The sequence below is a fragment of the Acomys minous genome (genome assembly GCF_964271855.1).
Source record: "Acomys minous genome assembly, chromosome: 2".
NCBI classification, from domain to species: Eukaryota; Metazoa; Chordata; class Mammalia; order Rodentia; family Muridae; genus Acomys; species Acomys minous.
This window is the reverse complement of record NC_140484.1, coordinates 68474273-68493044: the sequence shown is the minus strand read 5'-3', so window position 1 is coordinate 68493044 and position 18772 is coordinate 68474273. Positions and strand designations below refer to the sequence as shown.

At 39.3% G+C, this 18772-nt stretch overlaps 1 protein-coding gene across 8 annotated transcripts in view; it reads right to left on the bottom strand.

Annotated features, from left to right (window-relative positions):
* Positions 1-18772, bottom strand: part of ATE1 (arginyltransferase 1) — a 122874-nt gene that overhangs the window by 70590 nt on the left and 33512 nt on the right. For all 8 annotated transcript variants that reach the window (XM_084772696.1, XM_084772700.1, XM_084772702.1 and 5 more), the window contains one exon: positions 10732-10764. In XM_084772696.1, the coding sequence (XP_084628822.1) occupies positions 10732-10764 (33 nt within the window). The remainder of the gene's footprint in view (positions 1-10731; positions 10765-18772) is intronic.

Sequence of the window (18772 nt, the reverse complement as noted above, 5' to 3'; positions counted from 1 at the left end):
TATAGAAAAAACTGAGTAGGCTTATTCTAAAGCAAAGTAGCAACTTGCTCCAGATCATAAGTGGAAAAGACAGAACATGGAGCAGAGTATGGAGAATAGCAAATGGGGGAGGGGAGGGGTAACGGGGAAGAGAGGGGCGGGGGGGTGGTAAACTTTATTTGTATGGTGTATTACCTGCTCCGTCTTGACAGCTCTTCTTTGGATACTCTTATACCATGAAGAAAACAGGTGCTAAGAGAATTATCCAAGGTCACTAAGCCAATTTAGAGACATGCTGGGAAGGAACAAAACCTGGACTTCCATTTCAGGTCAGTATTTTTCTCAGTGGACACAACGTTTATACACCATGCTAAAAACAGTCATAATGGACACATATGCTACAAACTAGAACAGTTAAGAAATTTGCAAAACCAAGTGATGAGAAAAAAGAAATGTATTCCTTAGGAATTTAAATGCTCCCAAAAAAGCAAACAAGGTTTACTCATCTACAACTTAAAGCCAAAACTATGTAGTATCACAAATCTTAACTGAACTTCACAAAGCTTAAATGAGTGATAAAGGACAGACCACCGATAGTTTTAATAAATGTACAGAAAAGAAAGTTATGAATTACTATAGAATTCACAGATTTTTTAAAAATTAAATTGTTAATGCTAAGTGCTTTGCCTTAATCTGATTTTTGTATATTTTAAATCCTAACTCTTCCAATAAAAAGATTTCCAAATGGCCTACAAGAAGTAACAGAATTTCAAACTTTGACTCTACAAACTAGCTACTGAGCACTACAACACAACCTTGGGCTGCAGAGTTTAATGCTTCATTTACTGCCGTCCAACTGGCAACTCCCGGTTTCCCAGTCCTTCTTACAGGAAAACATATTCCATGGTGACATCCCAAACTGAGAACTCAATGAATGCCAAGATCAAACAAGACTGATGTCCCCATGGAAACTAATCCACCCCAGGATTTACTATTCAAGCCTTTTCTGAAGCATTCACGCACAACTAATGGGCAATGAAAACTGTCAGGGAAGATGACCCTAATTTTGAACACAGTTAAAAAGGTCTTGGAAGTAATGAGGAATATTTCTACTTGCTTAAGGAAAGCTAGCTAACCCAGCAAGGAAATATCTTGAATTTTTAAGATCCCTAAACCAACTCAAGTTAGTGCAGAAAAGTCTTGAACACAACAAATTTGTGGTATAATTCTATTTAATGTTTGAATTTCTATTTTAAGTGTGCTTCCTTTATTCTCAAAATCAACTTTCACATTTTAGTCACCTCAGAGTTCTTTGCAGGAAAAGACTTCAGTAACTGTTATTTCACTAAGCAATATAGATTTTCATTTTACATTATCTCAACAACCATGTGATGCCCAAAACTGAACTACATTCACCTCCTGACCCTAAGCTTCAGGAGCACTATCTGGCTGCACACACAAGATGCTTACTTTGTACTCACCACAGCAACCAAGACAAAGAATGATGTCTTCAGTTCAACTGTTTAGCCTTACTACGAGCTCTGCCTGAGCCAGAACTGCCCAACAGCCCTCAGAGGCAAGGGAAGGGGACAGCAGCCAAAGGACAATCTGGTGCTTTTGCAGATTTCTAATTGGTGCCTTTCAGTAATAACATTCAACTTCCAATTCAAGTGTATGGGATACAGTCTGAAAACTGTGTCCTTATGTTCTTCCCTTATGTATACAGCTACAAGCAACAAAACCCTGCTCCTCTCTTTCTGTGGTTCAAGCCACAGCTTTGTCTTCCTCTTCTGATTTTTCAGTATCACCGACATACTGTTTAACATCATCTACAAGTGACCATGATTTCATGAAGTAGCTCCTTCTACCTGGCTTTACCTCCTCAAAGAAAGCTGGGCCTAAGCACTAGACTAAAACAGGTAAAAGCTCCCACCAACTCGCTGGCTCAGTGTCTTCCTAGCCCCGTCTCTACAGCACTCCAGCTCAGGCCAGCTCTCAACGCACCTGACTGCCGGTGTACTCCATACTTAGAAGAACCATCTCATCTCCAGCTTAACAATTCAGCTTCTACCCATCATGTTCCAGGACTCCTTTCATGTCTCTCTCTCCCCACAGCTCCTTTTTCCAAGGTCTGGCCATAGGCAATACCTTAACATAGGAAGCCACCTCACAATACTAGATGACAAAAAAGACAGTGAAGTTCTTGCATCTTAAGTGCTTTCCTATGTCTTTTGCAAAAAGCCAAGCAGCTCCCCACAAAGCAAACACAAAAACAAAAAACCATGAGAAACGGCTTGAACGCTTTTGGGAGTATTCATGGCTTTTTACCTAATGCTATGAGCAGTAATAAAATACTGCTATAATATTAATTAAAGCATATCAATTTCAATATATACTAATATTCTGGTGAACACTAATACTGCACTTAACATGCCACATTGAAGGATGTAGTAATGGGGAGGATAGCAAACTGAGTCAGATCTACTCTTTCTTTGTTCTGTTCTCATGTAGCCCCGGCTGTCCTTGAACTCTCTACTTTCCTGGGGATGCCCTTGAAATTCTGATCCTCTTACCTCCACTTCCATGTACCACCATGTCCAATGACATCAGACCTTTCTACAATATTTACAGAACTCAAAGATGAAGTGATACATCTACTACTGAGATATATTTGCATATCCTAACACTAGCCACTTTATATATAAAATTCTATGAATTTTCAATAAATTTAAGAAACTAAAACTATGGGCTGGAGAGATGGCTCAGAAATTAAGAGAGCTGTCTGCTCTTCCAGAGGTCCTGAGTCAAATTCCCAGCAACCACATGGTGGCTCATAATAATCTGTGATGAGATCTACTACCCTCTTCTGGCAGGGAGGCACACATGCAGGAAGGATGTTGTATACATAATAAATAAATAAAATCTTAGAGAGAAAAAAAAAAGAAGCTGAAACTACAGCCACAATCACACTTTAGAATTTTTTAACATTTTTGTATTTTTTAAAGATTTGTTGATTAAGTACAGTGTTTTGCCTACATGGATACCTACATGCCCGCACACCAGAAGAGGGCACCGTATCTCACTATAGATGGTTGTGAGCCACGATGTGGTTGCTGGGAATTGAACTCAGGAGTTTTGGGAGAGCAGGCAGTGCTCTTAACCTCTGAGCCATCTCTCCAGCCCCTAAGATTTATTTTTTTTAAGGGGTGTGTGTGTGTGTGTGTGTGTGTGTGTGTGTGTGTGTGTGTGTGTGTGTGTGTGTGTGTGTGTCTGTATGCCTATGTGGGTATGTGAACATGAAAGCAGTGGTCCACAGACGCCAGAAGAAAGTGTTGCATCCCTGAGGTTGGAACTACAGATGGTTTAAACTGCTGTGAATATGCAGCTCATGTTCTTTTCGATCACTGGGCCATCTCTCCAGAATCCTAGCACTTTTTTTTTTACAACCCTGAAAAGTTTCCAAGTACACCAGCCATTCATATTTGTTACCACTATTAGATGACCCGGGATCTGCTGACTCTAAATTTCCCTTTGCTAGAGAAGTCACATAAAGAGAAACACAATACAGTCTGACTTATGTCATCTATTATAATCTCTTTAAGAGTCACCCATGTTCCTTTTTACTGCTGACTACTATTCCGTTGTATTCATTCACCATCTGACAGATGTTTGAACTCTTTCTAGCTTCTGCCTATGAAACATAATGCTGTTGTAACCGTTCGTGCACAATTCTTTATGAGCATATATATTTTTATTTCACTTAGGCATAATCATCAGTAATCAATCAGGAAGTGAGATTCTGGGTCATAAAGTAACTGTGATGTTTCGAAAAACAGCTGAACCATGGCTCTACATTTTGCTTTCCCACCAGCAAAGTAAGAGAGCGCTACTCTCTCCGCATGTGCCAACTCCCTCTATTTAGTGAGTCCAGCTAGTTAGTGAGTTCATGGGTGATTTTTCATTGCAGTTTTAACTCCCATTTCCCAAGTGAATCTCAATGGACAGTTTCTCTTGTGCTTTTTAGACCTCGGTTTCCTCTGGAGTAGCAGAGCAACAAGTCTCTCAGCCACTTTTTTTTTTTTTTAAGGCAAGGTTTCTCTGTGTAGCCTTGGCTGTCCTGGGCTCACTTTGTAGACCAGACTGGCCTCGAACTCACAGCGATCCACCTGCCTCTGCCTCTGACTCCCGAGTGCTGGGATTAAAGGCGTGTGCCACCACCGCCTGGCTCTCTTAGCCACTTTTAACTAAGCTCTCCTGTTAATACTAGAGTGCGATAAGCATTCTGCTGGTTCTTAATGCCAATTTAATTACAGTTTCAATGCTCTTCCATTTATTGAATGTTGTAAAATAGTCCAGCATATGCCTTGCCTTGATGAATATCATTATGTACTTTAAAATGTACCTATTTCAAATGTCACAAGGAAACCCATCATCACTTTGCATGCGAACTTAAATTTTACAAGGGGCACTAAAGGGGATGTAGCTCAGTAGCAGAGTACTCGCCTAGGCTACTCCATGCCCTGTCTCCAACCTCTAGTACTGGGAGAAACAAAAAACAAAGAGGAGTAGCTGGGAAGCCAGTTAAAGCAGGAATGCTTTACAAATGAACCATGCTGTCTATAGTTTATGACTTGCTTGACTTCAAAAGCTTTTTGGCATTGAAGAGTATTGATAGACATCAATTAAGTAAAACTGTGACCACACTGTTCAAGTCTTCCAGATTATTGCTAACTTTGTGTAAATGTTCTCTCAAAGTATCAAGAAATTGTCCTAAAATCTTTAATTGTCACTATTTCTTCTTCACTTCTACTGGTTTTTATTTTATTTTGACAGCATTATTCTTAATGGATCACATTTAGACTATACTTGACTTTTTTTTTTCATTATGAACATCTTTCTATACAGATTCTATCCTGAAGACTACTTTGTCTGATTTAAAGAAAGCCCACTCAATGTTCTTATGGTAATTATTCATTCACTGGCACAGCTTACTGCAGCCTTTTTTACCTCTAAGTCACACACATCTTCATATTCAAACATAGAGCTTGCTTTTATTCTTTTATCCAGTTTGACAATCTCCAACTTTTAGCTAGAGTGTGTGGCCCTCCACTGAACAACAGCATAACCACCGACCACATGTGGCTTTTGGAATTTAAAACAAAACTCTGAAAAATTCAAATGTGGTAACAGTAGACAAATATAGTCAAAAAATAGTATGGAACAATGCCAAATTTTCCCATGTAGCCAACTTTGATTTAGTATTTTATATTTAATGCAATAATTAATTGGATTTTAGAGAGTTATCTTGTTATTGGCCTTACGGTTTTTATATTTGTCCTACTTATTTTTTATTTCATTTTTCCTATTTTTTTTTATCTTTTATTGAACTGAAATATTTTACCATTGTATTTTATCTTCACTATTGGCTCATTAATGTACTCTCTTTGTAATACCCCCCCACCCCCAACATGTATCCCATAATGATTTTCGAGAGGGAACAATTTTGCCTCTTAGGGCCATTTGGCAGTCTCATCTACAGGACTGTGCTTGCCATTGTGGTGAAGAGGGTGCTACTGGCATCTAGTGGACAGAAGCTAGAGACGCAGCTAGGCTTCCAACAGTGAACAGCATCCCACAGGCCTCACCAGGCCTGAGATGCCAGACCGCTAAGGTGCTTAAATCCTGCTCTAAAGTTCTCTAAGTCCATCTCTGATTACTAGCTTCCTTCAAGAAGAGTCTTGAATGTGAGCATCTCCCGGCAGTGCCACTCTGTCCTCCTTCCCACTCTGCGTTTCCTGCCCCATACTGTCAGCTGTGGTTCTCCTCAGCACCTGGCTAGTCTCATCTACCTCTCTGGGTTCAATTTTCATCATAAGCGGTAGATTTTCTGCGAGAATTAATATAAGGAATGTGATAAACACAGTCCTGCATGTCACATGCACATGCTAGTTTTTCAGTAAATAACAGCTCTTTAAAAAGAGGACTTGAATCTGAAATGAAGAAACAGAAGGACACCCTTGAAGAGAAGCCCAAGTCCCAAACTGATGCATGAGCTAATGTGCTCGCCTGTGCTGAGGCCTCTGTTCTCCAAACACAAGCAAGCCACAGCCTACTGCACTGGCTGACAAAGTCTGACTATAAAGGGAATGTCGGGAATCTTTTGACCTCTGATACATAATCCCATTTACTTACCTGCATTTAATTGAAGACATCTGTTAAGTGGTGCCCACAAAATGTAACTCAGACTCAGAAATGCCAATAAAATTGTCTATAAGACAGAAGTCCCACTAAACCTAGCAGGGAAGTGTGCATCAGCAGTTACACAGAGCCACACAAAACTAGAAATATAATAGAAATACACTGCCTGACTTGACAAAGTGCTAAAAGCTCTTTTCCCATAAGGCTTAATGATTGCTATGGGTCTTCAGGACTGACAAGGGTCGACCCCGCAGAGAGAAGTAAGTGACTCTCCACACATGGTCCACTCCAGTGACAACATATCACATTACTGGCATAACTACTATAACCTGACAACTTCATTAGATTCATGTGGCAATTAAATGGCTAGGACTTACAACAAAGGGACCTAGTTCATTCATAAGACTTATGGACAAAGTGAAGCTTAAAGTCAACTTTAAAGTCCCCTACATTTTACTGTCTCTACTGGAATTATTCTTTTGTTTTTTAAAAGTAAGAAAATACCTATCTCTGGCTAAAACATACACTTAATAGTAAAATGAAACACACAGAAGATTCCAGCATTCTCCTGCCTCGGCTTGGCTTTGCATCTCAGGCAGTGTGTAGTGAAATGAAACGAATCCTGACTGAGCTCCGAGCTACTGAAGGAGATCTGGGAAGGGCTGCCATTCAGTAAACCATCAGGTAGCACGCGTGGAATATCAACAGAAATCCTCACAGGATTTCCTACCGGAGAAGCAGGGCCAGGGTGACCATATTTAATTATTTCACTTTTCTCCTATATACCCATTACCATCACTCAAATTTGATCCTGATATTCTTCTTCCTTTATACTTTTCACCAGAGATTATAGATCTGATACACCAAGCCCTGATATTTTGTTTTGGTTTGTTTTTGGAGACAGCGTTTCTCTGTGTAACAGCTCTGGCTGTCCTGAACGCGCTCTATAGACCAGACTGGCCTTGAACTCACGGAGATCCGCCTGCCTCTACCTCCCAAGTGCTGGGATTAAAGGCGTGTGTCACCACCGCCCAGCTCCTGATATTTCTTTAAAGATTGATTGATTGATCAATTGATTGACTACATATAGTGTTTTGCCTGTGTGTATGCCTGCATGCTAAAAGGCATCAGATCCCATTAGAGATGGCTGAGAGCCACCATGTGCTTGCTGGGAATTGAACTCAGGACTCCTGGAAGAGCAGCCAAGTGCTCTCAACTACTGAGGTATCTCTCTTGCCCCACCATATTCCTATTTTTGGAATTTTTATGGGGGGAGGGTTAAAACAGGGTTTCTCTGTGTAGTCTAGGCTGTCCTGGACTCACTTTGTAGACCCAGCTTCATATTCCTATTTCTCATGTAATAAGTTGTACATAGTAGGCACTGCTTTAGTAAATATTTGTGGGTGGGTGGATGAATGGAGATTACTGAATGAGCTTGGTAGGGGTGAGTCTAGGAGTAGCAGTTTTTTATTCTTGACTGATAGCAAATTAAGTTTACTGTTTGTATTTTAATGTATTTCACTGTCCTCCAAGCTTGATTGAGCTTACTTAAGTTGTGAGGCTTTGTCTTTTCATCTTTGGATGCTATTAGTTATAGAAAAGGTTTAGAGTTTACCAACTACCCTACCATCAAATAAAAATCTTAAAATCACCTCTCACTACTCTGGATAAATATTAGGGCTGAAGGGCTAGCCTAATCTACAAAGCAAGTCCAGGACAGCCAAGGCTACACAGAGAAATCCTGTCTCAAAAAAACAAACAAAAAATAGGAATATGGTGGGGCACGAGAGATGGCTCAGTAGTTGAGAGCACTTGGCTGCTCTTCCAGGAGTCCTGGGTTCAATTCCTAGCGAGCAGATGGTGGCTCACAGCCATCATACTGGGATCTGATGCCCTGTTTTGGCATGCAGATGTACATGCAGATAGAGCACTCACATACATAAAACAAATACTAAATAAATCTTTTTTTAAAACATGGGGAAACAAGGTCCTCTTTTCACTTAACTTACATTTAAGAGAAACGCATTAGTGAGACCCACTTAAAAGCATTTTTGCAAATGATCAATATCTAAATCAACAGTTCCCAACCTGTGGGTTGTGACCCCTTTAGAGGGTAGGGTGGTTAATAACCTTTTCACAGGGGCTGCATATCAGATACTTAAATTAGGAGTCATAACAACAACAAATTTAGTTATGAAGTAGCAAGCAAATAATTTTATGGTTGGGGTCACCACAACATGAGGAACTGTATAAAGGATCACAGCACTAGGAAGGTTGAGAAGCAATATCTAAATATTAACTGACCAGAGATGTGGACCTCCAACTCCAGCCTCCTTACTAATAACCTAAATATGGCAGCAACTCTTCCTAACTTTACTTATTTATTTATTTATTATTTCATTCATATTACATCTCAATTGTTATCCCATCCCTTCTATCCTCCCATTCCTCTCTCCCTCCCACTTTCACCCTATTCCCCTCCCCTATGACTGTGACTAAGGGGGACCTCCTCCCCCTGTATATGCTCATAGGGTATCAAGTCTCTTCTTGGTAGCCTCCTATCCTTCCTCTGAGTGCCACCAGGCCTCCCCATCAAGGGGACATGGTCAAATATGGGGCACTAGAGTTCATGTGAAAGTCAGTCACCCTCTTCATTCATCTGTAGAGAATGTCCTATCCCTTGGCTAGAACTGGGTAGGGGAACTTTACTGTTTTAAACTGCATTTCTCACATTACTAATACACAATTACATAATTTATTTATATTTATCACTTGCACTTATTTTATCAACTACTTATAGCATCCAACATAATTTTGGACAAAATAGCAAAGATATTTTATTGATTCTAAAAGATTAAATATATTAAATAACCCTTTTATTACTTTTGCCATACTGCCTCAGTTTTTTAAGATTTATTCATTTTTTTGTGTGTACGAGTGTTTCATGTACACGTATGTACGTGTACTTTATGCATGCCTGTTGTCCAAAGAGGACAGAGAGGGTGTTGGATTTCCTGGAATTGGAATTACAAGTAGTTGTAAGCCACTATGCAAATACTAGGAAACATATAAGAGCAGCACATGAGCCACCTCTCCAGGCCCTGAATTACCTTTAACTACATTTGTTTTCATGCTCAAGATTATGTTTCTTTATTCAGTCCAACAAAATTTTCTAGCCTTGTATCTGATACTTCTTACTTCTATGGTCAGAAAGAACTTCCTGACCTTCAGCAGATAATAAAATACATATTGTCTTCAAGTTTCTTAGGATTTTTAAATTTTCTGTTTTATTAAATTTCTGTTTCCTGTACTATGCCACAAGTCACTTCATATAACAACCTTGTGAGTTACTCCCATTTCAGAGGGTTAAATGACTTGCCCACGGGCCACTCATCTCCTCTCAACTCACAGCCCAGCTCCGTCCATCTTAAGGCTGAAGGCTAGAAAATATGACCAAACCTGGTTGGTTATAGCTTCTCTGGTCTGGTCCATTTCCCCTGGTGATGATTCAAACTAGCTATATTCACCATTAAAAAGAATAGCGTCAATAATCAAATGTATACAACATTATAGAAACAGAAAAAAGGCCAACTCTCAATGTGTGAGGAGATCAGAGATGGTCTCATAAAGAATAGAAGGCTATGGTTCAACTCTGAAAAGGAGTATGATTTGTGAAGCTGGGAATGAGAAAGGCATTCTTAAAAGTGAAACAAACAACAAAAGCAAAAAATAAATAAATAAAAAATTTTTTAAAGGATAAGAGTAAGACAAAAAAAAAAAAGATTGGAGTATAAAGGGCTGAAATCCAGCTTAAAAGAAGAATACAAAATATTACAGGATTTGAACAATCCAATTCTGTTCACAAACATCTTGCCTCATCTAAAAGGAAGGCTTGAAGAAGTTTTGATTTCTAGTGTCATACAGGTAGTAAGACGCATCTTAAACCCCAGCGGCGTAGTTCCAAGTCCAGCCTCTATTCACAGTGCTCTGCTTTTTCTAAGTCTCCACGGTCATCTGCAAGCTTTTCTACAACCACACCTCACACAATTCTGGTTCTCTGAACAGCCAGTGACTTCTTTTTAAGCTCCACAATTTTTCCAAATAAGAACCAGGACGCAGACTGAATGACAAGCAAAGGAAGGACGAGAACAGAGCCTCTGCCCTCCGTCCGCTCGGTGCCAGGCAGGTGCTCCTCTCTCCCCATCATCTATGCAGCTGACGCCTCCTGCACGGCAGCTGGTGCCTACCCAGCTCTGCTGAAGCAGGAAAGTGACGTAGGCAGGGATGAAGCAGCACCGGGGTCACAGAAATACAATCCAGGGCTGACTCCCCTACTTACTGAGACAGAAGATGTATCCAAGCAGGCAATGACTAGTTACAAAGGTGAATGGCTGTTTTTTAAAAAATGCCTGTGTTCATGCCATTACTCTGACTGAAAAATGTATTGCTTTAGAACAACCACTTCTAAATTATCAAATAAATGCCCGATGAGAGAACCAAGCAGAGCTGCTCTACTGGCAATGCTAACATGAAGATCTGAGAGCAATCTCTTACCTCCAATGGCGAGTTGCAAAGGAATCTTGTGAACTGCCGAGTCCAGTTTAAATAGGACGAATTTCATCCAGGAAAGGGTAAGGAAGAGAGAACACACAGAGAAAAGTTAGTACACAGCTTTTCAGTAAGAGCATCTGAAGCAAAAGTCTGTACAAAGTTAATGTTTTCTACCATGTATAACTGTGCAGACAGTTTAACTCAGCCCTAAGACTACCCAACTATTTTAATTAATTTATATAAACAAGCCTAAATATTTGTGTAAAAGCAAATTAGCACAATTAGTCCTAAAATAGTTCAGTTTTTAAGTTTTATCTCACAAAATCTAAACATTAAAAAAAAGAAAGAAAAGAAAAAAGAGAGCACTCAGTAAAAAAGGAATCAACAATTGTTCAGATCCTAAATATAAAGCAAGAATACGTAGAAATACACAATCCAAGACCCAGTGGAGAGTAAGAGAAAGAGTGGGGGGGGGGGGGCTGGAAAGATGGCTTAGAGGTTAAGAGCACTTGGTTGCTCTTCCAAAGGTCCTGAGTTCAATTCCCAGCAACCACATGGTGGCTCACAACCATCTATAAGATCTGGTGCCCTCTTCTGGACTGCAGGCACACATGCTGACAGAGCACTGTATACACATGTTTTTAAAAAGAGTGTAGTATTCCCACTTTGCCACCTCTGTTCCACATTTACTCTATCATCTCTCTTCATCCCATATTTCTTCGTTCTTTTTTGATCTGTCTGTCTCTTTCCATTACTCTCCATTAATGACTTACACATAGGCTAACAGAACACTAAATGTCACTATTACATGTTGCTTGCCTCTCAGTATTAAAACAATTCTGGAGGAGTGGCAGTAACTATTGACGATGTCAGATGCCTCATACATACACATGACAAGAAATTCATGGGTTCACAAATATAGAATCAAAATTCCAAAAATCTTTGAGATTCATTGTGATAATTAAATATCCAAATAATATAGATTCTTCTTTCTAAATGCATATTAACTACAACACGCTGCAGTAGACAGCCTATTTCCAAGCACTCTTGAACTTCTCTACAACAAAGCTAATTTATACTCACAGGAAATACAAATAATTTCTATTCTCTCTGAGATACACATGGAAAAGCTAGGGATGTAGCTCAGTGATAAGAGTGCCTGTCAATCCTGCAAGAGATCTTGGTCTGAGCCCAAAACTGAGAGAGAAAGAGACTGAAATATCAGTAAGACTGTATAACGTCTGGGGTTCCCTTCTACGCCACGGGGAAAGATGGAGAGGCAATGGAAGCTGAATAAAGCAAAACTATTCACAGGAAACTAATGTGTGGGTAAGAAATGAAGGCAGAGAATTCCTTCATATATGATTAGCTTTCCTCAGTGAATGTTTAGTTTTCTCTAAGAATCTTCCCTTAATATAGTTTTTTAAAAATTATCAGCCACACCCTCCCCAAACCATATAAATATACTCCTAAAATAGCACAGGGCATATCAAAGCTACTAGTATCATTTAAGCTGTAGATTGCAAGCGGCATTAAAATAGATACTATAAAATTTTTTCTTTAATAGCAAACACAAGTCTATTGTTAGGACTTTTCTGAAAGTACAAACTATACCAAAATGCTGTTTTTATCATGCCAATATGACACAATTTTATAAAAATGCAGCATTATCGTCTTGAGGTCTTTTACAACAGCTCAGCCTAAGACAATCACTCCTCCTCCCCATAACAGAAAGTACCAGTTGAGACACTAGATCATCTTAACAGTGGAGAAAAATGGGGAATAGTAAATTTTTATTTTCATGTCAGAAATCTGATATTGTAAGGTTTCTATGCTTTAGTCCTGTATGTACATGTCAATTGTGTTATACTCACACCTTTGAACTTGTAGGCAGCCAGCCCAGGGTTAGTACCAATTAGTGCATGCATCAAGCAAACAAGATAGCAGTCACTTTAAATAAATAAACATAAACTATATAAACACTGTCTAAGGAAGCTAATGTCTTCTAGAAGCCCTACCAATTCACACACACACACACACACACACACACACACACACACACACACACACACACACACCACAATATAGCATGCATATTTGCTAACATTAGTAATGCCAGGTTTTCAAAATAAGAAATTTGAAATGTTCATCCTGTTTAAACCATCAAAATATGAAATGTGTTGAGCTTTCAACTGTGAAGCAGAAGAAACAGAGTAACAGATCACAAGACACATATCGTAAAGATGTTACAAATACTTCCTCTCCATCAGTGCCACAGTAAAGCTGTTGCTCTGCTCCACACTCCAGTCAGTTACTTTGTCCTAACATAAAAGGTTATGTTCTCAGTGCAAAGGCTAACACCTTAAAAAACGATTGGCAAAACGACCTTCGCATATCCACTGAACTGACAACAGAAACAGATTCCTCTCAACAGATAGCATCATCACGACAGGCCAAGGCGAGAAAATGACTATGTTCAATTTTGTTGTGAAATTAAAGCTACTAAAATTCTGAGCCCATAAATTGCTATGGCCATAGTAAGTAATCCATGTTAATACTTCAATGTCATTTCTAACATGGGTGTGTACTTATGCTAGCTAATAGTTTATATGATCTTAGGCCTACTGAGAAAATAAACATTTCTATCATGTTTTACAAAGTTCCTTACTGACTTACAGATAGACATATACTTCATCACTTCAGAAACAATAAAAGGCAAAATATGGTCACTTTCCTCGTCACTCTATATTCCTTGTCTAGCTATCTATCCATTTTAAAGATTCCCTCTGAAGCCAGGCGTGGTGGTGGCGCACCTGTAATCCCAGCACCTGGGGCCATGGGTTAGATGGAGGAGAAGCACGTGGCCCGCGTGGACGGGGATTTGGCCCAGATGAAGAACATTAGCAAGATATGGGATTATGGATGGGAGGCTGCTTGGTTAGAAGCAGATGGCATGGGATCGGGGCAGGTAGAGGATATAGGATACCTGCCCCACTATGGGAAGTAGTTTAGAGGATTAATGTCTGCCCTGCCCCAGGTTAACTAACACTATTTAAAAAAAAAAAAAATCCCAGCACTTGGAAAGCAAAGGCAAGTGGATCTCTGTGAGTTTGAGGCCAGCCCAGTCTACAAAGCAAGTACAGAGAAACCCAGTCTTGAAAAAACAAAACAAGGCCGGGCGTGGTGGCACACGCCTTTAATCCCAGCACTCGGGAGGCAGAGGCAGGCGGATCGCTGTGAGTCCGAGGCCAGCCAGGTCTACAAAGCGAGTCCAGGACAGTCAAGGTTACACAGAGAGACCCTGTCTTGAAAAACCAAAAAAAGAAAAAAGAAAAGAAAAAACAGAACAAACAAACAATTCCTTCTGAAAAAAAAATTAATCTAATTACAAACAGGCATAATTTGACAGGTAAATTTTAAGTCAATAATATTAATTTGATTCATTTAAAAAATATGTATAAAATTTTAACTATTAACTAATTACCTTAAATTTTATTTTACTTTGTAATTAGTTGTGTGAGCACGGACGTGTGTTTCCCTTAAGAGCTGGAGTTACAAAAGGCTGTGAACAACCCCACATGGGTTCTGGAAACCAAACGCACAGTCTCTGGAAGAACAGTACACTCTCTTAGCCTCTGAGCCATAGGTCTAGCCCCTTATCTTGAATTTTAAAACTTAATAATCATAAGGATAATGGTCTGTATTATAATTGAACATACAATGTATCTTGCCATTTTTAAAATCCTTTACACTTCTAAAAATAAAATAAGAAAACATTTACATCAACATTTGTGTTTCCTAGCAACTGGCTCACCTTGCTTGCGAAGAGGCACTGACTCCTGACCCTGAGACCTACTACTTTACCCACCACTGGCAGCCTGTCTCACAACACCTACTAAGCGTTCCAGAAAGGTGCGGAATGCTTATACTGTTTTCCAACATAGTATTCCAAGTGCAAAGTATCCTCCAAACTATCAGCTACATTTAGAAAGTTCCTTCTTTTCCTGAGATGTGTTACTTGTTTTGAATGAGGAGAGGGAAAAAACAGAGGAGTATACACCTCTAATTTTGTCAGAAACCCAGTTAAATTATCAACTATTTTGTCTTTGTATTAAAAATATTTAACAGATAAATCCTTTAGTGTTAATGAAATGCGATCTATTTAATATAGAACCATGATCAAATTCTGGTATCTTAAAAAAAAACACTGTGGCTGGAGAGATGGCTCAGAGGTTAAGGGCATTGGCTATTCTTCTGAAGGTCCTGAGTTCAATTCCCAGCAACCACATGGTTGGTCATAACCGTCTATACATGACTCTTAACCATCTATAATGAGATCTGGTTCCTTCGTCTAGCCTGCTAGCTCACATGCAGGCAGAATTCTGTATAAATAATAAATAAATTTTAAAATAAATACTGAACACCAAAATGCAATTTTTACAAAGATAAACTGCATTAAAAACTTTTTGTTTAAGCCAGGCATAGTGGCAGACACTGTGAATCCCAGCTCTTGGGAGGCACAGAGAGGCAGGCAAATCTCTGTGGGTTTGAGACCAGCCTAATCTACCGAGCGAGTTCCAGGACAGCAAGGGCCACATAGTGACACCCTGTCTCAAAAAAGCCTAATTAATTACTTAATTAAAAGAAAACTATATTTTTCTAAAACAAAGAATGGCAGTGAGCTGTCTTCACCAACATGGAATTCCAATCCTATTAACTGGTGGTTCACATCAGCTATCCAGAATCTCCTCGTGTTAACAAGAAGGCATTGCTACTACTCCTGGTTCCTTGACCACCTCCTTGTCCCATGGTCTATATTGTCTCTACTTTAGATAATCTAATAAAATCTTTATTTAGAATTTTGTAATGACTAATCTGAATCAACCTAAAGGTAAAATTCTCAGTTCTCTTAGGAATTTGGAAGTCTTAACTACAATTCTGCACTATGTTAAGTCACACTTTAGACTCCTTTCCAATGTCCTACAATTTATATTCATACTCTCTTAAGCTGGCTGTTTTCAGGCACAATAAAATTAAATTTTATGTTACAATTGTAGCTCTCATAAATGCATAATTCTTAGAAATTTAATTCAACAAGTGAACAAAGTTTCATATTACACTGCAAAAAAATTAAACCTTCAGGAGCAACCTAAAGACACAACCAGTATCATTTTAAAAACCTCAAGAGAATTAAATCTGTACATAAGAGTTAGTCAAAACTAAGGTCTGAAAATGATTAGATGTTTATTCTATTAAGAGAATAAAAATGTGGGGCTAGAGAGATGGTTTAGTGGTTAAGAGCACTGGCTGCTCTTCCAGAGGTCCCAGGTTCAATTCCCAGCACTCACATGGCATCTCACAACTGTCTATAACTCCATTTCCAGGAAATCTGATACCCTCACAGTAATGCACATAAAATAAAATTAAGATAACAGTTTAAAAGTAAAATAATGATTCCATAAATTCGTGTTACGGATATTCTCTAATCCGTATGTTAACAATATATACTACATTCTGACAAAACTTTGCACAAACTTCAATGAGTCTTAAATGATGACAATGAAAATCTTCACACTGCAATGCACTAAACACTGGTGGAAAGACCAGTGAACTTGAGTCCAGTGGTCTGGGATCTCACTGGCTCTATATGCTCACCTGAGTCACTTATCACTGTGTGTCTGTTTTTCTTTTTAATCTGTAAACCAATTTCAGTCAAATTGCTTTAAGCTGGTGCTCCCTGAACTCCAGGCTCCAGAGGCACCTCAGGGATTCCAGATCCAAGTAAACTTGATAAACGCTACAGGCTCCAGGCGCCGTGTCTCGCCTTTGCCTTAATTACAGGCAGCAATACTGATGGTCTAAGGACTCTTCAGAGTCCAGTCCCAGGAGAGCAGATGTCCTCTTGTGACCTCCGTAGAAGCCAGGCATGCATGTGATACACACATATACCCGCATGCAGAACACCTATGTACATAAGTGAAAAAGAAAGAAGAGGAGTTCTTTTCTGGAGCCAGTGAGGCTATCCAGCAGATAGAGGAGCCTACCACTACCAACAAGCTTGCAGCCCAAGTTAAAACCAATGACTGCAGCCAGGCCTCTAATGTAAATGCCCACACATACAATAAATTAAAATATAATTTAAAATTTTGTTTTAATGGGCTCTAGTCCCTACCCAATGATGTCCTTCAAGAGAATCCTAGGCTGGAGAGATGGCTCAGTGGTTAAGAGCGCAGCCTGTTCTTCCAGAGGTCCTGAGTTCAATTCCCAGCAACCACATGGTGGCTCAAAACCATCTATAATGTGATCTGATGCCCTCTTCTGCAGATAAAGCACTCATATACAATAAATAAATAAATAAATATTTTTTTAAAAAAGAGAATCCTGGTAATAATAACACTTGGAATTCATGAATAGGCCAACAGCCACAGGAGTAACTATAAAATGCCTCTTGAAAGAGTCTGTTTATCTGTCCCAAATCATTAAAAATTACAGTAGTAAAAAAAAATTACAGTAGTTAACCTCTGAGTGGTATTATACTGATCAGCATGCAGCAAATGTTCTATCTTTTATTCAGAGTGGTAGCTACAAGAGAGTACACATATATAAAAATCAACATGCTGTATAGCTAAGATTTATGTTAACTTTTTTTTTCTTCCTTTCTTTTTTTTTTTTTTTTTTTTTTGGTTTTTTGAGACAGGGTTTCTCTATGTTATCTTGGCTGTCCTGGACTCGCTTTGTAGACCAGGCTGGCCCCGAAATCACAGCAATCCACCTGCCTCTGCTACGTTAACTTTTAAAAGGAAAATTACTTCTAAATTTTTCCTAGAGCAGCTTCAAAAAATCATTAAAAGCACAGGTTCAGTGAGAGATCCTATCTCAAAACATATGGTGGGATGTGAATAAAGATACCCAGCATGAACGCCTGGCCTCCACACACACATGCACAGCCACACAGAATTCAAGCTGACCGTGAAAACTACGATACCTCCCCCAAAATCAGAACAGTATAAATTGAAGATAAGCAGAAAATACCACAAAGCCTACAAATCAAAATTAGCATTTGCTGTTGTTGACTTTTTTAATGGCTGGGGTAAGATGAAATCTCAAGCCGGGCGTGGTGGTGCACGCCTTTAATCCCAGCACTCGGGAGGCAGAGGCGGGCGGATCGCTGTGAGTTCGAGGCCGGCCTGGACTACAAAGTGAGTCCAGGACAGTCAAGGCTACACAGAGAGACCTTGTCTGGGGGGGGGGGGGAAGAAATTTCAACATAGTTTTGATCTGAACCTCTCTGAAGGATAGTGAGGTTGGAACATTACTCATTGTCGGCCATTTGTATTTCTTTTTTTCACAAACTTCCAGCTCCTTAGCTCATGTTTCAGTTATGCTGTTTGTCTCTTTAATGTTTAGAGTTTTTTTTTTATATTATAGATATTCATTGTCTATCAGATGAGTACCTGCCAAAGTTTTTCTCCCATTCTATGGGCTGCCTGTACAGAAGCTTCTGACCCTGAGGTTGCTTGTTGGCCTTATTTCCCAGGCAAGTAGGAGCCTACTCAGAAAGTCTTTACCTATGCCTGTATCTTGAAGTGTTTTCTCTACAGTTTTCTCCAACAGTTACAGAGTTCCGGGTCTTACATTAGTTCCGGGTCTTACGTTAAGGTCTCTGATTTATTTCGAGTTGTGAAGGATGAGTGATAACAACCTAATTTCACTCGTTTGTTGACAAAGCTGTCATTCCTCCAACATGTACTTTTGTACCTTTTTCAAAAAGCCAGATGATTTTAGCTTGTGCAGTTGTATTGCTCTGCTCCATAGATCAGCTTAACCTATTTTTGCGCTAGTATCATATTGTCTGGTTGCTATGCCTCTGTAGTATAACTTGAAATCATCAGTATTCTTGTTTTCTCAGAACTACTTTGCCTATTTTCATGTTTCCAAGTGAATCTGAAGATTTTTTTTTTCCTATTTGATGAAAAATGGCACTGGAGACTTGACGGGGATTGCAATCACTCTCATGATTTTAATTCTTCCAACCCATGAACAC